Raw genomic sequence first — 23,480 nt, forward strand, 5'->3', positions numbered from 1 at the left:
TGGGTTGATTGAACTACATATTTGTTATATAGTGTACCCAAATGCCAGGTCAAATTAATTACAATTCTGGGTTGATTGAACTACATATTTGTTATATAGTGTGCCCAAATGCTGGGTCAAATTAATTACAATTCTGGGTTGATTCAACTAAATATTTGTTATATAGTGTACCCAAATGCTGGGTCAAATTAATTACAATTCTGGGTTGATTCAACTACATATTTGTTATATAGTGTACCCAAATGCTGGGTCAAATTAACCCATATGCCAGATGATTTCTAGCACATTACAGTACAATTGAAGAAAATAAATGGCAATAGACTACCCATAGCTATAAAACTGTTAAACTACAAACCTAGAACAGAATACATGCTAGATTTAAGCATGTATTGTGCAATAAACACTTAAACCATACAAAAACAAAACAATAATGGAATCTTTGAAACAAAATATTTTATTACTTTAATTTCAACAATATAGTGGAACTGGTGCAGTTAATATCACTTAAGTAGGAAAACATTCAATTATGAATGAATTGGCTTAACATTTAACAGTCCAACAGTCAACGGGAGCCATTAGCTCTACTTGCAAGCAAGTACTCTACTGTGAATAAACTTGACCATTTTAGATTCCCCTCCTGGCATTTCATAAATAACAGTCTGTATGAATTCCCAGACATGTTCACACTGCTTCGGGTATTTTACGTCAAAGACATAGAATGCCTTGAAGCAGACATCAAAAGCCTGAAACAGTATTTCTTGTTCCAGGGCCTGTCCAGCTATTATGGCAAAGGCCTGAAATGCACTCTGCTCAATTCCCAGCGTCAGGATGTGGGGGTATGGCTTGCATGCCTTGGCCTCATGGAGGTACTCCACCATGTTTATTCCAGGCTAGAAGAGAAAGAATACAAGAGAGCAAGTGAGAGAGTGCGAGTGAGTAAGGACCAAATGTCAACCGACTACTATAGTTGAATTAAAATATAGACATTGTGAGGACCATTTTCCTGGTCCTCACTAGATAAATTATTGTTTTATGATAAAGTCTAGTTAGCTTTACAATTTGGAAAAGATTTAGTGCATCTCTAATTCAAAAAGTTGAACTGTAATAGTCTACATTTCATTGCACATATGAAATATTCCAAACCTTTTTTGATTAAGTCTTGATGGTTATGGCATACAGCTCACATTACAGAAAACTATTTAAAAAAGAATTCAGACCTCAATTGACCTAAAAAGCCATAAATCAATTGATGATCTATCATTACAATAAACATGCTCAGAAAATGCGTGCGGCCCACCTATCTGACTATCCTATCTGGTCGATAGGCAGCCGGGTTAGGTGGTCAGATAGGTGGGCCCGAAATGCGCGGCCAGGGTGCTTTGCTAGTGACCAACGCGTTGTAGGCTTGTAAAACTTTTTTCAGAATACTGTCAGGCTATATTTGATGCCTGTCCCCAAAAGTATAGTAAAACAAACCTGGATATGCATGTGTGCGTGCACACATTCTTGATCTCAGATATATTGATAAAATGAATAAAGTTTCCCCTTTAGATGTGCTTGAGGACTTACAGGCTAATGGTCGATGAAGGCCAAGCTGCATTCCTGGATGGTGTGGCGAACCACTTTCGCACCGCGGCCACGGCTATGGGATCAAATTTCCGCCAAATGTATTGCAGCCATGGATAAAAAAATAATAAACGTTATTTCAATCAAAATTTTAAAAACACATGTGAAAATATAACGCAAAAAAATGAAAAATCAATGCAAAGTTAACCAGAATCTCAAACAAGGCGGTCACGGAAATATAAATAATAAGCGTGAATCAAACATTTAAACAAGTTTAAAATTATATTGCTCAAAACTGAAACGTGAATTCAAAATTATCTGAATCGCGCACAAAATCATGTTTTCTGCTCTTAGTTTCATTTTTTGTATGCCTGTGCTCTTTTCTCCTTTGCTCTTGTTCCCACATTCTGCGCTTGCGTTTCCAAAAGTTGCCGTTAGAGTTTCATGCAAATCAGGGGCGGGTCTTAGCATCACCATTGGTCCACTAGTTCTAGATTGACAGCTCATCCTCTAGCCAATCAATCGAAGAGGGAAGTTGACGTCACTCCAATGCGACTCATGAATGCTGTGGTGGCTATACACATGTGAAGATCTTTTACTGTCTATTATATAGTGAAGATGGATCATCAGTGTCAGCTGGCAAATGCCGGACAATCTCAGGTAATTGCACATGAATATATTGTTAGTGGGTTAAATATGATATATTATAGGTGCATTAACTGATCGCTTTAATTTGTTTAGATAATTTCACTTAATATTTCGTGTATATTCACAGGCAGTGTCAAGGCTGCTTTTAGAGAGACTCTTGTCGCGACTACAGGAAGCCATGCAGCGCTTGCCTCTGGACCTGGAGTATTTATATTTTATTTGCACAAATGGCTTGACATTGATCACTACACACACAAGTCGTGTGCATATGCCTCAAGAGGTAATACAGTGTCTTTCGCACCTGTGTTCTGCACTTTCTGATCGACTGCACACAAGACGTACCTCTTCAGTTGTTGTGAGTGAAATTGCTGGACCAACGGGACGTCCCAAACTAATTGCACCTGAGCAGCACCTCAGACATTTAATTGAACTTGGTTTGACTGTACCTTGCGTTTCTAAACTGCTTGGTATGTCAACACGAACTGTGGAACGAAGAATGCACGATCTTGGCATTACAGTGAGAGGAACATACAGTCACCTGACGGACGAAGAGCTAGACAATCTTGTGGTTACAATCAAAACAACATCACCACACTCCGGTTACAGAATGATGAGAGGACACTTGAAAGCTCTTGGTCATCGAGTCCAGTGGAGCAGAGTCTGGGACTCTATGAATAGAGTTGATTCAGCTGGAGTCCTTGCTAGGATGTCACAACTTGGACATGTTTTGAGAAGATCCTATTCGGTTCAGGCACCTCTGTCCCTTGTGCATTTGGACACCAACCACAAGCTGATCAGGTAGGTTAAATTACTTTTGTAGATGTTACTTGTACATCAATATATTTCATTCTGTTTTCAAAACTGTTTAGGTACCTGTGTGGATGAAATTTTCTTTTTTTATATTCAGATATGGCTTAGTAATATTTGGGGGCATAGATGGCTACTCAAGAAAGGTAAGTGGTAGATTGAGTCTATACAGTCATTAAATAAGTGTAAATATGTTGTAGTCTTACAATTTTGTAGATGCTAATAACTTTACAAAATGTATTATTCGTCAGGTCATGTATCTGGGGGCTGCAACCAACAACAGGGCAGAGACTGCTCTAGGTTTCTTCCTTGAGGCAGTAGGGAAGCACGGAGTTCCCTCACGGTATGTACATCTATCTATCTATCTATCTATGTATATATATATATAGCATAGTCTTAACCCTCATCAAGCATTTAAACGATAAAATTAAACATTAAATTTACTGAACTTTCTGGCCAGGCTTTCACAAGCCAACATCAGAGATGTTTTTGTCGTTTTTAGTTTTTACTATCTGTCTTAACATGTAGGGTAAGAGCAGACCAAGGAGTAGAAAATGTGGACATTGCGAGGTGGATGTTCACAGTTAAAGGCTGTGGCAGGGGAAGCTTCATTTCAGGCAAAAGCGTTCATAATCAAAGGTATGTATTTTTTTTAGGATGGGTAATTAACTTTCTTTTTTCTTTTTTTATAAAAGGTTGTTTTTGTCTTGCTTGTAGGATTGAACGGTTGTGGAAAGACGTTTGGATGTCTGTTTCAAACGTGTATTATGAAGTTCTACATGGTTTGGAAGATAGTGGCTCTCTTCTTCCATCCAATTCCATTCACCTTTTCTGTGCCCATTATGTGTTTCTTCCACGCCTCCAAAGAGACCTGAATACTTTTACAGATGCATGGAATGACCATTCAATCAGAACGGAGCAAAACCTTTCTCCCAATCAGTTGTGGGAAATAGGAATTGCACAGAATGCAGTTGATGTTTCATCAAACATAGAGGTATGTGTAGTAGTGAATTAAAAAAAAAAATCAATATACAAAGTATGTGTGGTCTAGTTTTTATTTTATTTTATCCAGGACCTTGACATTTTGCTGCAAGAAGAGACTTACCCACTGGAGGAGAACACTGGAGTAGTGGTCCCTCAGGTTGAGTCTCTGCTAACAGAGAATGAAATGGCACATCTCAGGACAACATTCAATCCAGTCTCAGAGTCCAGAGACTTTGGCCAAGATATATACTTATCGGTGTTACATTTTGTGGAGCAGCTTGTTGAATAGATATTAGTCTGATACTTTAAAGTGCAAGTATTAAACTGTCCATAGCACACAGAATGAACAAAGAATTGTAAAATATTTGTAAAAAAAAAAAAAAAAAAGTTATGTGATAACTGATATGCACAAATAAAACAAAAGCAAAGACTTTTAAAATACTTTTATTTGAATTAAAATTCAGATACTGAAGAGTCAGACCTTTACACACAGGTTCCTTTAAAAAACCTGTATTACTATTCAAGCATTACTTGAGAACTCTATAACAGTGGGTTCAATTTGAACAAAAATAAACTGCAATTGCAAGTTGCACATCTCGATTTCAGAATAAAGAAAAAAATGAAAATGCAACTTATAAAAGTTGTGCAGACCTCCCAACAGGTTGAGATCAGAAATGTTAACAAAACATATGCTTTATGAAATCTCAAGTTCAGTACTACAGGATTACTACATTTAAACCCTGCTAAATTCTTCCCCTGATTTTATTGCTTGTACAATTACTTGTCTAAAGTTTTCATAGGTAGTCATGTGCGCTACCGGAAAAGTAATTGTTTGAGTGCAAGCGCTCACTATTGGGTAGCATATGGTGTGCTGTGGCATTCGCTCTTGACAATCATGGTCAAATTTAAAAATAATCTGAAATGCATTCTGTTCTGAAAGCAGCAGTGGCTTATGCCCCTGGCCAGTAATCCACTGCATGACTCTAGGGACAGTGAGGTGGGATGGCTCCGTTTCCACATCTGCTGCATCTTCAGTACTCTCTATAGCTTTATGTAAAAACACAAACAAGTGTTATGCAAACAAAGGACTGAGAGACTGGTTCTATTTGAATACTTGGCTACATTACACTGAGAAGACTGAACAAGTCTGAAATCTCAGTAACACTTTACAATAAGGTTTTATTAGTTAACATTTAGTTAATGCATTAATTAACATGAACTAATCATGAGCAGCACCTCTGTTCCGCATTAGTTATTCTTTGTTAACGTTAGTTAATTAAAAATACAGCTGTTCATGGTTTGTTCATATTGCATTAACTAATGTTAACAAGATTTTAATAATGCATTAGTAAATGTTGAAATTAACAAAGAAATAAACCATTTCTTATAAGAAATGGTTCAGAAATAAACCAACCATCCAATCCATCAAGAAGATGATTCAGATTTAAATTATAATCATTATAAAAGCACAATACTATGGTGGCCCTGAACCACATGGTGGGAAGAAAAGAAAACTTGCGTCGTGATTTTGAGTTCCCATGTCACTATATTAAAGGTGCTCTAAGCCAGTGGTTCTCAACTCCAGTACTCGGGACCCGCTGCTCTGCACATTTTGTATGTCTCCTTATTTAACACACCGGATTCAGATCATAAGCTCGTTAGGAGAGACTACATGAACTGAGTGTGTCAGATAAGAAAGACATACAAAATGTGCAGCGGGTCCCGAGGACTGGAGTTGAGAACCACTGCTCTAAGCGATGTCACAGGTTTTTTAGGCCAAAACATTTTTCACATAGAGCAAACATCTCACTATCCGCTAGCTGCCTGTCCCCTGAACACACTGTAAAAAGACACGGTCTCTGCAGACAGCCCAGGCTCCACACACGGCAACAAAAACACACTGTAGCACTGTACATTACATTGCAAAGCCCACCTCCAGATTCAATTTCTTGAAGGAAGTCCTGAAAGTAGTTTATGATTTTGCTCTCTACTGTAGCCCTTGAAGTTCCTCTCAAGCTCATTTCAGGAGCAACATGACTAAGAACATAGTCAGCATCAGGCTGGAAAAATAACAAATTGTCAGTAGAACAAATTGGTGTTTGGTTTAAAAAAAAAAATAATTTGGTAAAACATTTAACTTACTGTGCAATCCTCCCCAGGAACAAACAGACTCTTGCAGAGATTTGGATGCTCCTTAAGTATGTCCAGCAACCCATACAGCTGGAGGCCTTTGCGCAAGTCTCCAAGCATTGGTGCAACTCGAAATGTTGCATGGAGAACAATTGCTCTTGTGGAGAAAAGCAAAATTTACTATACAAAGAAAACGGCAAAACTAATAACCAATATATTTTAGTCTGTTATGCAATTAAGTTTAACAATCAAGTTCAATTTAATTTGTTTAAAGGACTGTAACATTGAGTAATTTTATGAAAATCTGCCCCTACATGACACAGAAGCTTAAAAGATTAATGGAAGGGAAAGTATGTTTCATATTTACCGAATTATGGCATCTTTGTGGTCTGTGTTACATATTCCTGTGTATCCACAGCTGATGATTTCATCCATTAATTCATTTAGATCAGTTGCCTCTTCAACCTCATGGAAAATAGTTACAACAGGATGCCAATATTAACACTATGGTATTACTTTGTGGTAATATGCAAACCGACAATAGAATATACTGCTGGTAACCATTAGGGAGAATGCAGAGTGGAGTTACCTTTGAAATCAACAGGGAGAATTCTATGTCGTCTACATCGTCCTTGCAAATTCTGTGGACATCGATTTCCTCATTGGTAAGATAGAAGAAGCACCACTCTTTCAGGAAACACGGGGCTGGGCCTCCTTGCGCTAAGCTGACTGCAAAGATCTCTCCAGCAGTCCTATTATTCCAAATGAGGAAGATTTTTAAAATGCACTAATGTTTACATATATAACTTAAAAATGTAAGATAGAACATCACAAACCTGAAGAGACCATTGTCAAGGTCACTGTTGGAATACTGTGGACTCTTTGCTCTCTGACCCAGGAAGAGGCGTTTTTCAATGCCATTGATCATTTCTTTAAAATATTAATAAAATTAATATGTGTAATTCACACTATTTTTTTCTCCATATATTATTCAATTTTATTTTACACTTGACTTGCCTGTAAGAAACTCTTTCCGTAAAGCACCAGAGTCGATTCCAGCTTCGCCAATGAAGGTTACCTTTAGTTGGTCAACTGGATTTCCTTTTTTTTGTCTTTGCCACTGCTTGAGCCCCCTCTCTAGAAGATTGTCCCGTGAAACACAAATGCGGAACTGGTTTTCTGAATTTACTCGGCTAGCAAGCAGCTTCAGAAGATCATCTAGACTGTGTCAGGAGATACTGAGATGGTAACCAACATATACAGTGTAACACTCAATGAAACTTTTTTGTCTGTACTAAATGAAAAGTTTACCATAATACTTGTTGAGAGCTTGAATAGCCTGTAATGTCAGTAATACAAGAAGAATCCTCATCCATAAAAGAGCTGTGATCTGGAGACTCCACTGTAATGTGGCACGTGCAGCATTAAAGCATTTGTGGTTGGTTTATAACATATATTTTCTCAAGAAATATTTTTCTTAAAGATTGTGTTACTCACATAAATGTGGTTCTCCACATTGGCTGGCATGTAGTTCAAGACTGTCCACAGGAAACTTCAGTTGACATATTGGGCATGGTGAAACAGACTACAAACAAAAACAACAACAAAAAAGTTAAATAATATAAATAATATAAAAAAATAATTAGGACTAGATAATTTCAATGTCACATACCTCACATGGAGAATTTTCTTGTTTCATCTCATCCAAATTGCTTTCTGAGACAAATTGAACATCTGTCTGCTCCAATAACAGAGAAATTAAAACCGTATCATACAAAGTAGTTAATCATAAGCATGTGATCAGCACTCTGCTGACAAAGATACACTGAAATCTTTTGGTATCCTTTTGAAGCTGAACAAAGTAATATATCTAAAAGTCAACATGGAATGTAATAACCAAAAATTAAACATTTAGTCAAAATGCATGCACCAAAACATCGTGAAACCAGCAAAAAAATTAAAAAGCATTAATCCATTACCTCTTCAATTGAAGATGTTGAATCTTGTGACTTGCAAACCTGAATGTGGAGAGCCAGCACCTGCAGGGGCATGCTTTCTTTGCACATTTGACAAGTAGCCTTAGGCATTTTTTTGAATTCTCTGGCATCAGTAGGGAGAGGATTAAGGTCAATTTCCTCTTGTAGAGGAACTACATACAGCATAGTCTTTCCAGATCCAGACGCAGATTTGATTTGGGACCCAGTATAACCTTCTGAGTCTGGAGGAATAACGTTTAGCCGTCTTACACCGCATCCCCCTATAAACAAAGATCAAATTAACATGACAAATTTTGTATAACCCAAAACATAATTACTCAAGTGGTTATTAAACAAAAATGTAAAGTCACCAGTAGCCTTGTAAAGCATCCATCCTCCCCTCAAACCCTCCATTTTTGGGAATGCTTCATACAGCATGCTGGAAAACTATTGGAAAATGTAAAGAAATGTATTTTTCAATATTTGTACAAGAACTCATGATTCTAGGGCATCACTTTACAATAAGGTTCATTAGTTAAAGATTAGTTAATGTATTAACTAACATGAATTAACCATGAACAGTACATTTGTTACTGTATTTATTTACTAATCTTTGTTAATGTTAGTTAATACAAATACAGCTGTTCATAGTTCGTTCATGTTAGCTCACAGTGCATTAACTAATGTTAACAACATTTTAATAATGGATTAGTAAATGTTGAAATTAACATTAACAAAGATTAATAAATGCTTTATAAGGGCAGTTCATGATTAGTTCATGTTAACTAATGTAGTTAACTAATGAACCTTATTGTAAAGTGTTACTGATTCTAGTATAAACTTATATTTTCCAGTTGTACAAAAAGACATACTACATTACCTCTGAATGTTTCATGTCCATTGTAATTGAGATAGTCCTTTTTCCAAGCCCTGCTTGAACAAGCTTGAGTTCGTGTGCAGGTGGAGGGGTAGTCTCAGAATGTTTATCCAGAAGATATACATTTAAATCAAAAGGTTTAAACCCTTTTGAAGTCTTGGTAAGTGTTCTGGATGTTACATTTATTCTTTTTTTCCCGCAGATTGCATGTCTTCGGAAAATACTAGGAAAGGACCTACAAGGAAAATTATTTTATTTAATAATTTAAAAAAAATGTTCAACCTAAAATTAGTAGGTACATAAGCTAGTCATACAAATAATTTAGTTTAACTTGGTAACATACATTTTAATTGTGTAGGGGGTTGACTATGTACATGACAGAGTGCCTGAAAATGAAAGCTTTAAAAATATTGGTAAGGGTTTCCATGCTCTGTATGGCCAGCAACATGCACCTGGCCATTTCCTGATCAATGGTGCTATTTGTCTGTCTTTGTTCTTGTACCGCTGTCTGCTGCCCCTGAACTTGTGAACGTGGTGTTACAGGACTCTGATTAAGAGTCTGTGTTAGCGCAGAGATGAAGCTCTGTGCTGCACTAACCACATCTGGGTACTCTGCCTGCTAAACACAAAGTTAACATTAAAATTTATGCAAGAAAAATTGAAAAAAACCCGTTATATTATGCATTCAGAAAGTTCACTTTTTATGATGTTCTCATTGTATGGTAAAACAAAAATTCTCCACCAAGTACACTCAAACCACAATGACAACACACATATTGTCACAAAAAAAAGTACTTAAGTACTTATACTTATTTGTTATTTTATTTATTTACTTATTTAATATTTGATATTTAAATATTATAACTTGAATAACTTATTGGGAATTATGTGCCATTAATAGAGTTTGATATATAAATATGTGAATGTTTCATTTTTATTAATATTTATTTATATGTTTTTTTTTAATAAATATTGTTATTGTCCCAATTATGTGTTTTTAGGCCACGTGTTGGTGGGTATTATCACAAAAAAAAGTAGAAGGAAAAATAAGGAATATTTATTGGGGGAAAATATGATGTCTATAAAGGAACTGTCCATTTGTATAATTGTGTTAAATGTGTTTGAATTGAAAGACATAATAAAGTACATAATACACATACACACACACACACATATATATATATATACACTACCGGTCAAAAGTTTGGGGTCACTTGCCTGAAATGTTTCTCATGATCTTAAAAACCTTTTGATCTGAAGACGTATGCTTAAATGTTTTAAATGAGTTTTGTAGACAAAAATATATTTGTGCCAACATATTAATTTATTTCATTATAAAACTCAAATTTAATTAAAAAAAAAAAGTTTTTTAAATTGATGACTTAGACCAAATAATAAAGAAAATCAGCCAATAAGTGCCCAACATAGATGGGAACTCCTTTAATACTGTTTAAAAAGCATCCAAAGGTGATACCACAAGAAGTTAGTTGAGAAAATGTCAACTGTACATGTCTGCAAATTCCAGGCAAAGGGTGACTACATTGAAGATGCTAAAATATAACACAGTTTCGATATATTTTGTATTTTGTTTAGTCACAACATAATTCCCAAAGTTCCATTTATGTTATTCCATAGTTTTGATGACTTTATTATTATTCTAAAATGTGAAAAAAAATAAAAGAAAGAAAGAATGAGTGACCCTAAACTTTTGACCGGTAGTGTATATATATATATATATATATATATATATATATGCTAAAATATTTGTAATTTGGACATTAGATGTGCCTTATTTAGAATTTTAAACCTACAAGTGTATTTTTATGACAGCAATAACTATAAAGGGACTATTGTAATGGGGTTAATCAAATGTAGGCTAATATACTGTAGGCTAATTACTAAGCTCAGATTCATCTTACCAGTTAAAATGTATACTGTGCTTTTGTAATTATTTATTTTTAATTGTGTGATTATAACTTCTGCTTTAAAAAGCTTTTTATTAGATTGTAATTTTTTCTGATCTTCTGATAATCATAAAATGTACAGCTGCCAAACAAAACCAGGGAGAAATGCATTCATAAATCTTTAAAACAATATTTCTATCTATCTATCTATCTATCTATCTATCTATCTATCTATCTATCTATCTATCTATCTATCTTTCTTTCTTTCTTTCTTTCTTTCCATCCATCCATCTAGTAGCCTTATTTAAGTTGATTTTCTGTATACTGTGTATTTATTTTTGGACTAATAGTGGTTAATAAAGTCCAAGAATGGTATAAGAGAGTCAGTGGTAATATCATTGTGTTCCTGTCGGTTAGTGTTAGAGGATCGGTGTAACAGCTGAGTGTTAGTCTGACAGTTAGCCTGCCCCTAGACCAGTTTATTTTCCCAGCATAAGTTGCCAGGGTAACTGGTAAATTCATAAATGCAAAATCATCTATTCTTACCAAACCAGTCTTTCTAGATAAACGGCCAATAACCGCAATGCCTCCGCTGACTAAACACAACTAAACCACGTGTTAACGGGCTAAATAATGCGTACTCGGAGAACACTTTTTTTTATTTTTTTTTACTTGCAGAGCATTCATAACACACATAAGACGTGTATCTATCACCCACTAACAATATATTCATGTGCAATTACCTGAGATTGTCCGGCATTTGCCAGCTGACGCTGATGATCCATCTTCACTATATAATAGACAGTAAAAGATCTTCACATGTGTATAGCCACCACAGCATTCATGAGTCGCATTGGAGTGACGTCAACTTCCCTCTTCGATTGATTGGCTAGAGGATGAGCTGTCAATCTAGAACTAGTGGACCAATGGTGATGCTAAGACCCGCCCCTGATTTGCATGAAACTCTAACGGCAACTTTTGGAAACGCAAGCGCAGAATGTGGGAACAAGAGCAAAGGAGAAAAGAGCACAGGCATACAAAAAAATGAAACTAAGAGCAGAAAACATGATTTTGTGCGCGATTCAGATAATTTTGAATTCACGTTTCAGTTTTGAGCAATATAATTTTAAACTTGTTTAAATGTTTGATTCACGCTTATTATTTATATTTCCGTGACCGCCTTGTTTGAGATTCTGGTTAACTTTGCATTGATTTTTCATTTTTTTGCGTTATATTTTCACATGTGTTTTTAAAATTTTGATTGACGTTTATTATTTTTTTATCCATGGCTGCAATACATTTGGCGGAAATTTGATCCCATACACGGCCAGCTTTGTATGTTGTAGGTGGAAGCAAGGCTGACAGCTGCTTAAGGGCGAGATCCCCAACGCCATCTGTAGGAAGACATAGGTGTCAATACGATGTGGAATTGCATACCTGTGATTTGGTCATTCAATATCAAACTAAAATAAAGCCGATTTCCGCGCAAAATAAGCGGGGCTTGCATGATTTCATAATCCCCGCAATTTCATCGCAAAAAATTGCATAAATTTCCCGCATATTCCATCGCATTTTTAAAGAAAAAGTGCCGCATAATCAAGGATTTTTGCCCGCAAAAATCACAAAAAAACTCAGCATTTTTCTGGAAGGACTGGTTTATGTTATTAGGTACACTAGTACTGCTGTGTTGACTCTGCTGTGAAAACTTGGAATTTTTAGTACCCAATTAACATAAAGAGGCTGACAAATTTGTTTAACTCTATTCCTATGATGATGTCCCTCACTATTCTCAGAGCTCATGTTGTTTTTCACTGTGTAACATGTTCGAGAAGGCTGTGAATTGTTCAAATACAGGTGTTAATAACTAAAGCAAATTTACACTTTTTATTTTAGTTAGCTACAGTAATGATAGCGGCCAAAATAATGTGAAATTGCACTGTTTTTGGTCAAAAACCTTCAAAATGTTGGACAGAGGAATGCTTAACCCCCCGCTGCTACTTTTGCCCACCCACATAAGCCCTCTAAAACCCCTGGGAAAACTGCATTTACAAGATCTGCAGACAAGAATATATTACCTGGTGTTAATCCATCCAGGGGCAATGTCAGCTTCCCCTCCTGTCTTGCCAGGAACAGGATCTTGTCAGCATAAATGGGTAGCCACGTTTCAAACAATTTTGAAGCAGCATCCCCATGCAGGACAAGGAAGTCCTGTGCAATCTATAAAATGGAAATTTTTATATTTTTAAAACCAATTCAATGTGACACACTAATAAAAGGTTACAAACAATGCATCCTCGTATGTAAGATCATATTTCCCTATACCTACCATGCCTTTGGTCATTAGGCGAGGGAACTCTTCGAGGATCTGATCGATGGTCCGATTGTTGTCCCTAATCCACTTGGCCCTGTAGACTGCCGTGTTCTCCATGTAGGACTCTATCTGGCTGAAAATCATTGAAAATCAAATTGGATTGCAACCTTAAAAATCAAACTGAATCAGTTTGAGGATCATGACAACCCAAATAAATATCTCAATGACATTTTTCAAAAAACACTCCTGATGCTTGATGAGTCTTTCAAATAGGCAAATGACTGAACCAAACCCGATGCCAGTGCCCTTTTGATGTCTGATGTAGGACTGTAAAACAGAAGAAAAAAAATCACACATCACACAGGTAAAAAGTTCAAACTAGATTTAAATGGATAGTTTGGATACCTTATTCAATATAAAAAAATAAATAAAGTACTTCTCTCCAAACTTCTCAATGAGGTACGACACCAAGATACGGACGAGGAGACGTCTCTGGCTAGTTGTGATGACATTATCGTCATTAAGGCTCTCAACAATTTTCTTGCCATCATGTAAGCCTGTAAGAATCTGCCGGACATCCCGAGAAAATTGCAATAAGAGACATTGCAGATTTCTTAATTTTTATTAAGTGAAGGGTGATATGAATTCAAATCGATATCACCATTATTTCAACCTTTGCCTTGATTTCAATTAATGAACTGCTCACAGGGCATCACAATGTGTTTTAAGCTTGTATAGAGTTATTTTCACTCTTTTCAAGCACCACCATTGTTCACGCAAAATATAACATTGGGCTTAAGGTGCTAATCAAATGAATTTAGCTGATTATAAGAAAATTACTATTTCTTATTTAGGGTGGATTTGCCAATTTAAGAAAAAAAGCATCATGATCAATCAATATACACAAGATACATTCAGTTTTGTTTCTACATTTTGGCTTTGATTAATTGCCCAGTCTAGTGTTGATTAAACAAAGTGACAACCAAGTCTTAAAGTGGAACTTACAAACTGTGGAATGATGTGTATTGTCTGCATCAGCTGATTTACTGGTACCAGAGCTGCTGCTTGTTCCTCCATGGGGTTTGGAGGAGTGGCAGTTGGTGTGACATCAGAGATTGTAGGTGGGATAGCAGGCACAACAGCAGGCTCAAACTATGCAGAAAATCCAGGTCAATATAATAAACAATGGCAGCCACCTAGAATAGCTTACTAAGCATCAGTAATGTAAACTCCTGTATAGATAGTGAACAAGGTGACAGATGGGGTGAGAGTCAAGATATAAAACTGTGCATGTATTTGCCAAATTAAACTAGTGGACTCAGAAGACTGCATACAGCATGCATGGTGTGATGGATGTGTACTGGCTGGCATTCTCACAGAATGTATACTGTAGCGAACTCTGGGCGGTATATGAGGATACCTAACAGCTCTGCCAAGTGGAGCTGCCCCTCTTGGTGTTGCGGTTAGGAAACATGTATGGGTACCCGGGTTTGAGAACAGTGGGGTGCACTCCCCGCCATTCTTTACAATAGATTTGGAAAGAGAGTGCACATCGTTTCAGACACAAAACCGCTCAGCAATTCTTCACCCAAGTGCCCTGTTTTTAGGTGTAAAAGGTGACACGTTTCCTTTCTTAGACCATGCAGGTGTCTTTAAAAAAGTGACTTCTAAAACATAACAGTGGCAGTGACTAAGACTGTATATGGAGCAGATAGACATTAAGTGATTAAACTGAAAAATACTTGCAGTACAACTTATAACATCCCAGTAGTCATTTCAAGAACATCCCATTAGTTCGGTAACGTCATCCCATGCCAGAAGTAGTTCTTCCCATCCCATTAGTTCGGTAACGTCATCCCATCCCAGAAGTAGTTCTTCCCATCCCATTAGTTCGGTAACGTCATCCCATCCCAGAAGTAGTTTTACCCATCACATTAGTCCAATACTGATCATCTGCAAGCAATGGACACTTTACGCAGCATGTATGGCTAAAAACTAAACTAATATGGCGGACAATGTCAAGCTAGGCCGTTTCAACATCTATAAACCTGTCAAAATACTATTTACAAGTGTCATACACACACAAACACCTGGTGGCAGTCAGCTGATTATCTAAAAAAGTCTATAGCGCAGGGAAATGTATAAACTGTCATCATCCTCTTTGTGCGACTTGACTGCATGGATGGGATGGTGATCAAGCAGCTCTCTCACATCTACAGCTGCCAAAACTTGAGTGGGAATCACACTGTATGCAAATAAATGCCTATCAAACCACTGTCTTTCCCACTTCTTTACAACAAGTTTTATTGTTGGTGTATGTGATGTTTGCTCCAGTAGTAAAACTGATTTTATGACACCAAACTGAGGCATATATGGATCATAGGACAGGAATACGGTCATGCCTGCTCTATATTTAGTTCCCTTAAATGTAACCCAGGCTGGCACATACAATTCACTAAAAAGGGGAATACCTTCTAGACCACTTCGGATCTCTTTAAATCCCTCAATGTTGGCCAGAAATGTAGTGTACCCAGGACCAACTTCTGTATTGTGGCACAACACACTTTCACACAGGAAATTGTAGCACTGCATCATCTGATGGCGAAATGCCATGGTTTTACAAATGTTTCTGAAGTTGCAAGTTACATGGCTAACCTGTTTGAAAAATGCATGTCGAGCTTCAAATCTCATCGCCCAGAACTGCCTCAATGGTCCGAGTTTTTGAATGACTCGTGGGTAATGGAGCATAAAGTGGTGTTTTGGCCGTAAATGTAGGTGAGGATAGACCTCCAGGAAGAGGGAGTGATGCTCTTCAATGATTTTGCTTAAGTACAGTGTTGCTGCTACAGTAAGCGAAGGAGAAAAGATAAACTCCATGCACAAGAGTAGGAGGAGAAGAAGTTCCCAATGCTTGTTATCCATAGGGATAAGGTCACCTATCATTGTCGGCAGTAACCTAAGTAGGCACCACATTTGAGATGCTGACTGTCGCAAGGGGGCTTCAGGGTTTCTGAGATTGCTTATGGCAGAAGGTTTGTTACTCTTATCACAAAATCCATAGTCAAAGCTTGTTATTCTGTAATTGAGCTTTTCTAGTGTGAGATACTTTTGCTCAATTAGTGAATTCAACACAAGTTTGACTTCATAGGGCCCCACCCCTTCCAGTACATCATGCATGATGTCAACTGCCACATTGTCTGATAAATGATAAAAAGACAAGTTGTTCAAGACACTGTCTCTTTTCAGGCCTCTCTGGGAGGAGTCGGCGGTACACAAATCTACCTCATAACTATTGCGATCACGCAACAGTGCAGGTTCTTCCAGCGTCAGAGATCTCACACCCCTTTTATCTGCTTTGCAGAACCGACACACATAGTTTCCACTGTAGCTTTCAATGTAGCCAAGAACGCCATGCAAGCCTAAATTGTCTCCAACTACCTGGACCACCGTGAACTTGACAACACCTTGATAGTTGGGGGTATTAACAAAGATGCCATCACTCTCTTGACACCTGATCTCTTCCACGATAGGGCGCAGGATTGCATCAAGCCCATAGATCGCTACGTCATCAGATTTGTACACTGCTAAAAGGAACTGTGACTGCAAACTTGATAGCAGGTCTGGTGGCAAGCTCTTCAAGATGAAATAAATAAGTCCTAACTTGTGAATCCCAGTCTTAGAACCAAGTGGATTTACTATCTCACAATCATCTTGGTAAATCACAAGTGGGATTGAAACCTTTTTACAAAATTCCCCATCAAAAACATCCTGAATTGCATCACCCTCTCTGCACTGCCATTCCAGCATGGCCTGTAAAATCCCGGGAATTTCAAGAATCTTGGTCAAAAGGCTCTTTAACGGAATACGGTGATATGAATCAGGAACTGCAACTTGCCGGACAATGCCAGTGGCAGTGGCCATTGGCTGAACATAGGAAACCCCAGAGAGAAGCTCCTCAACTGGCTGAATGAAGTTTCCAGATTTAGCAAAATACTGCATCTGTTTATAATCTGTCTCCATTCCTTTGAAAGGCTCAGCTGCTTCTGTGAACTCCACCCCAAGCTCTTCTACCTCTGGGCTTTGATGAAGACCAAACTGACTAAATAAAGACATAGTCTTTGATTGCAGTCTGCTGACAATATTGCTAATTAAACTGGAGGTATGCTGAACCACAAAGTTTAAGTTTGAGTATGTCATAGAAGATTTGGATTTAAGGTGGGCTAAAAAGAGGGCCACCCGATTGGTAATACCATCTGGCTCTAGTTCATCCCAATCCTCCTCAACTTCCTCATCTCCTGGCCCCATTTCCGCAATCAGCATTTCAACATTCTGTACATCAACAGGTGGGGCTGGACCTTCAAAGGGGTCATCAAGAGTATTTCCAACTTTATGCTCCTTTTCCAAGTGTCTTTTAAAAGACCACATGTAAAAAAATGTCCTACCACAACCACTCTCACTACACTGGAAATGTGTTGATTCTGAGTTTACATGGTGTACTGCACGTAAATGCATAAAAAGACTCTTGATACCCCCTGAAATTTGCCTTTTGCACTTAAAGCAAGTATAAGCCATCTTCCCAAATAAACTATTAAATACTCAGAAATAATAACAGTGTGTGGAAAAATTAAGAATTGAGCCTCTTATGTTGATCTTACAAGTCCTCTAAATTTTTTGAAGAACTTTAGCCTAGGGCCAGCTCTTGGGATCAACTGGTTGATGGTAGCCTCATCTAAAAGAATAAAACTCTCCACATCAATCCCCTCCTCTGAAAGACAAAAATAGAAAACACAAAGACATCTGTTTTTACAACAGAGGAGTACAAAACTAAAATGTATAGGTAATTAAATGGAAGATATAGTAATAAACATGCATATTCCATCATTTGTTATTACAAAATAGAATGAAGCACTGAAAGTCTACAAAAGACATGTGCCCTATTCATCTATTGGAGTCACTTTGACACATTACATGGAAGCTATTGAAAAAAAGAGGAAATTATATTTGCATTTATATTAGCAATGCAGACTTGATATGCTGTGGATGGGAAAACAAATATTTCTTACCTTGAAATCTTTCAACAAGGTCTGTCAGCTGCCAGTCTGTCAACGTGTCAGTGACAAAGTTGTCCATTGATCTGAAACAAACACAAAAAGAGGTTAAGCAAATATACAATTGCTATTGTATTAACTACTCAGATGTCACCATGCAAATGCAGACTAGCAGCAGAATGTAATCCAATGTGAAGATAACAGCCATTTTATTTAGCATCACAAAATATAGAGAAAACAATCCTCCCTATCTCCCTATACAATTCATATGACAAATTGCATACATGTAAATTGTCTATGCTTCACAAGAATGTTTGGGGCTGCTCACAGCATAACCTTCAGGGCACGACTGTCAGTATAACAGTCTACAGCAGTGGTTGCTGTACACCTACAGCAGTCCCAAACTTTTTATTACATATCTCAACTGGCCCTTGTCCTTTGCCAGGCCGCCATTTTATATAAAAATGTGTTCTTATCTATTGTGGGTCACCACATTGAGTTACTTAAATAAATGGACATAAATGCATTTAGTCAGACATATCAGGTTATCTCACTGTTTTCACATACTTTAATCAGTCTAACACTGTGTTATGCCTTCGCATTTCACATTAAAAACTTCGGGGGGGAAAAGCGCGCTCATTCATAGCCAGTTAAAATAACATAGCTAAGTTAGCCAGGCCACCATTTTATTTAAAAAAAATTCTTATCTATTGTGTGTCATTACTTAAAAAAATGCACATGAATGCATTTAGTCAGACATATCAGGTTATCTCACTGTTTTTACATACTTTAATGCCTTCGCATTTCACATTAAAAGCTTTGGGGGTGAAAAAGCGCGCTCATTTTTAGCCAGTTAAAATAATATAGCTAAGCTAGCCAGGCCGCCATTGTATATAAAAAAATGTTTTCTTATCTATTGTGGGTCACCACATTACTTAAATAAATGCACATAAATGCATTTAGTCAGACATATCAGGTTATCTCACTGTTTTTACATACTTTAATCAGTGTTATGCCTTTGCATTTCACATTACATGCTTCAGGGAAAAAAGAGCGCGCTCAATTATAGCCAGTTCTTCCATGATAACGGCCAAATGGCTAACGTTAGCTACGTTGTTAGACAAACCAACCAACTAGCCTCGACAATATAAAGATATTACTTTAATAGGTAACGTAGACTCACTGCATTCCGGACACTAGACCGTTTCCCGCAAATTCTATAAATAAACACTTCACGGTCATTGCATCCGTGTCATCTTTGCCTCATCCTCTTTCGCTTCCGACCAACCCAGCTTATATTTGTTAAAATGTATGCGTTATTAGAAATGACATGTAGTGTACACAAACCTTAATTTATTTGCCTTGCTGGATTAAGAGTCAGGTTCTCTGTGAAGAGCGCTCGATGTGTGGATTCGATCTGGTGGACTCTGAGTCTGGTGATGATGTGATGATGACGTTCGAAGCACAAACAACCCACGTGCTGGGTCAACCGATGTATGTTGGGTAGATGGAATTTGGGTTATTTTGTGCAACTCATGTGTTGAGTCAAAATCCATATAAATAACCCATAATGGGTAAAACATTTCATAACCCAGCTGTTGGGTTGATGAAATAACCCATCATTTTTTAGTGTGTGGAGAAGCCAAATAATGACATCAAATTACATTATGAAAAATCAAGTTTACCTGCAAAAGCTTGGCCATGCTCATCCAGGAAACCTGAGAGCAACCAACAGCCTTGGCAAGCTGTTCTGTAAACCTAATGTTAATCGCAATGTTGTAGTGGTGCAGCAGGTTTCGCATAAGAAACAAGTGATTTGTTGGCTTCATAACATTTAGGAAGTAATTGTTTTTTCTCATTTGAGAAAACAACTGCTCCGCACACTGAGAATTAACTCTTCCAGCCCACTCAGGCACAAGCTGTATTTTACGAAGTTTATCACGGGGATCCTTTGTGTTGTTTTCATGGAATCTGTCAGAAAGTACATAGTGATCAGATGAGCCAGTTATTGGATGCCCATTCACATCAGCAGGCATTATTCTCTTTGAGCCATTCCAATGAAATTTTAAGTCTTCCCTCTTCTGCTGCTGCAATATTGGCATCATTTGGCTCCAAAGGTCGACCCTCATGTGGGCTGAAGAGAATCATGTTTGGATTACGGAGGTTTGCATGAGTGGAAAGTCCTCTTACATAGTCATAAATGGTTACGTTGGGAAGGTGTTTCCAGGACAGCAAAATGTCAGTGAAGTCCCTTGGACTCTCAGCTCTCACCAGGACTTTAATGCTGTCAACGACACCGCAGGGGCACATAACAACTGCCCAGCCACCTTAGTGATAGATCGTTTAAAATTAACGATAGCAGCACTTACAGTAATTTTTTTTGTATTATAAATTAAGAAATATCAGTGCATACAAACCGTCATATGATGATCGGTTTTGCAGGTCCATCTTTGATCCCTTGTTATCTAACCCACAAGATGCACATAACTGTCGAACAGCAGCCACCTATGAATTAAAATGACAAAAAAAAACCTCAGAATTTATTAGAAATAAACAATCACAATAGAATACTGGTACAAAAAGGTAAACAAAACAACACTACACCTTCAGTGACATCAGCTCATCAATAAGCCTTTCCTCAGCTACTGGAACTTCAGATGCAGGATTAGGATTTGATGAATGTACTTTCTCCCATTCTGTATTTAAGACAGAGCCAGACTTCCTAGTATTCGGTCCAATCCAGGGAGCCCAAAGGTGATAACTTGGTTTGACTGTAAAAGGATTGGGGTTTCCAGCTGCAAAAAAAAAAAAAAAAAAAGTCAATGTTGTTGCCAGTGATAACTCAACTTTTAACTTCTAACTTCTAAAGTTTGACAAAAAATGTTATACATAAATATAAATAAATTCATATGTAATAACAGATAATAATATGGGGTACACTCATAGCAGGTGTTTCTGGGATGTTTTCTCCAATTTGTGTGTGTGCATGTTGCATTCATGTGTAATGTCTCCCAGTGTAAAAGTTTAGGCATAATACAAGATAATACAAATACCCGTGTCTGTGTTCTACTTTGATCCAAATGAATAAAATAACTTACTCTCCACAAGACCTCTTGTAATAATCTCCAATCGCAGTGAATTCCAAAAAGCCTCCACATCCACCTGTCCATCAAAGTTTGCTGGTGGTTCTTCTATTTCACTGACTAAACAAAATAAAATTACAAATACAGTGCCAAGTCAAAACTTATGAAACATCACTATTTTTAATGCTTTGAAGGAAGTCTCTTATGATCATCAAGTCTGCATTTATTGGAGCAGAAATTGCAATTACATTTTTTGGCATTCTATTTTAATGTACTTTCAAAAATAATTTATTTCTGTGATGCAAAACAATTTTCAGTGTCAGTCATCAGTGTCACATGATCTAAATTTAATTATTTATTACTTATCAATGTGGAAATATTTTTTAGAACCTGTGATTCTTTTGAGGATTATTTGATGAATAAAAGACAACAACTCAAAACTTCAATTGATGATTGATTCTAATAAGTTACATCCAAGGCAGGATATTTAAAATTCTAATTAGATCTGTATCATACCTGGCATTCTAAAAACTTCTTTTCGATGAGCATCCATGATAACAACAGATGGATGAAATCCACACTTTAAGCAGGAAAACTGGTAGTTGTGATTAGTTAATGCTTCAAAGTGCAAATAAGCACAAAGAACTGTTTTACGTGGGTAAACCACTCCATTGGATATTGAAAGAGCTTTACAGACTCTTTCAACAGCGGTGTGAGACTAAAGAGGAACAAATAGGTATTAGACATTGTGACACTAACATTAGCAGCACTAACATTAACACTGTAAAGCAGGGGTGTCCAATCCTGCTCCTGAACAGCCACTGTCCTGCAGAGTTTAGCTCCAAACTTAATTAATAAAATCTGGTTCAGCTGATCAAGTTGGAACTAAACTGCAGGACAGCAGCACTTCAGGACTGAGTTTGGACAACCTGCAATAAATAAAGCAATCCACAATACCTGCAAAAAACTCCGAAGCATAAGACAAAGTTTCAAGCTCAGTATGATGTGGTCATCATAGTTATGCACACCAGTGCTCCGTTCTTGATGGCGATATGCAAGTCCACACACTGGGCATGTCTTGCAATAGGTTTCAACACCTAAACACAAAAACAAACAAAATAAGCAGCTAATCTTAACACACATTATTAAAGTAATCACTAAGGGGTTCCAAACACGATGAACAGCGCATTTCATCTGGAACCAAAACTTTTGGGAATTCCTTTTCATCTAAATTGGTTGCTGAGATGGGTAGAGAAGGTGGTATTGTTTTCTTTGAAAAGATATACTGCACCATTTTCTTGAGGTCCTCATTTTTTGGAGGGTACACAATGTTCTCAGTATAATCTTTTTCTGAATCAGAAAGTTCAATGTCCACTGGCAATGGAGTCTTGCAGGTCAGTTCCAGCTCTGTGCTCTTCACTCTTTGGAACATTTTTCTGTTGGTTTGGAAAAGGTACCATTTGCACACAACCTTGTGTATACAGGAACGTCTGGGCCGAGTACAAGGGCAATGCCATGTATTGTTTTGTGCATTATAAACAACCATGATTCTTTCCAATCGGTTATAGAAAGAAACTTTTGGCTCAAAAACTGACACATAGTGCATATAGGATGGACCATCAATAGGATGCAAAACACACATTTTGTTCTTCAGCTTTTTTCTGAGCATTTAAGCACTGTCTTTTGCGTTCCTCTGAAAACCATTTGTGCTGTACCATTTCTCTTAAAGCCTCTTCATGCAGGACAACATTTCCAGCATCAGATTTGCAGTAATCCACTGATTTTAAGTGTGTACACTGACAAGATCGCATGCCACTTCTTCTTTTAAAATCCATTACAGAATTACTGATATCAAGTTCACAAGTCACCTTGTGTGAATTGCCCCATGTTTTTTTGATAACATGAATGGGTATACAAGGGCCTTTAGACGATTTTGCAACAGCAAAAACTGCATTTTTCGGGTCAATACACTGACTTTGAAGATGAGACTGTGCAGTGATATCAGGTTCAATATTCAAGTGTGCCCTTTGTATATGTTTCTTGAGATTTTTTTTTAAAACGCACAGATTACAGTGGGGACAACATAATCTTTTCCCCTGTTTTCTACGAACATATTTCAAGCAGGTTTTATTGGTGTCATCACAAC

At 37.2% G+C, this 23,480-nt stretch overlaps 1 protein-coding gene and 1 long non-coding RNA gene across 2 annotated transcripts; both read right to left on the minus strand.

Moving 5' to 3' along the window:
• Positions 1–4,738: 4,738 nt before the first annotated feature.
• LOC143742382 (G2/M phase-specific E3 ubiquitin-protein ligase-like) lies at positions 4,739–11,677 on the minus strand. The gene is made up of 9 exons (XM_077235241.1): positions 11,636–11,677; positions 9,441–9,604; positions 7,153–7,358; positions 6,972–7,065; positions 6,725–6,887; positions 6,503–6,600; positions 6,148–6,292; positions 5,939–6,065; positions 4,739–5,034 (listed from the first exon to the last, which is right to left on the minus strand). The coding sequence occupies exons 1-9, from the start codon at positions 11,675–11,677 to the stop codon at positions 4,739–4,741; spliced, it is 1,335 nt and encodes a 444-aa protein (XP_077091356.1).
• A 554-nt stretch (positions 11,678–12,231) lies between these two features.
• LOC143742574 (uncharacterized) lies at positions 12,232–13,254 on the minus strand. The gene is made up of 3 exons (XR_013205489.1): positions 13,219–13,254; positions 12,968–13,109; positions 12,232–12,286 (listed from the first exon to the last, which is right to left on the minus strand). It is a non-coding gene; the product is annotated as an uncharacterized LOC143742574 (long non-coding RNA).
• Positions 13,255–23,480: the final 10,226 nt, after the last annotated feature.

Source organism: Siphateles boraxobius, unplaced genomic scaffold, assembly GCF_051911475.1.
Source record: "Siphateles boraxobius isolate OS27281-9 unplaced genomic scaffold, OSU_SipBor_1 19, whole genome shotgun sequence".
Taxonomy (NCBI): Eukaryota; Metazoa; Chordata; class Actinopteri; order Cypriniformes; family Leuciscidae; genus Siphateles; species Siphateles boraxobius.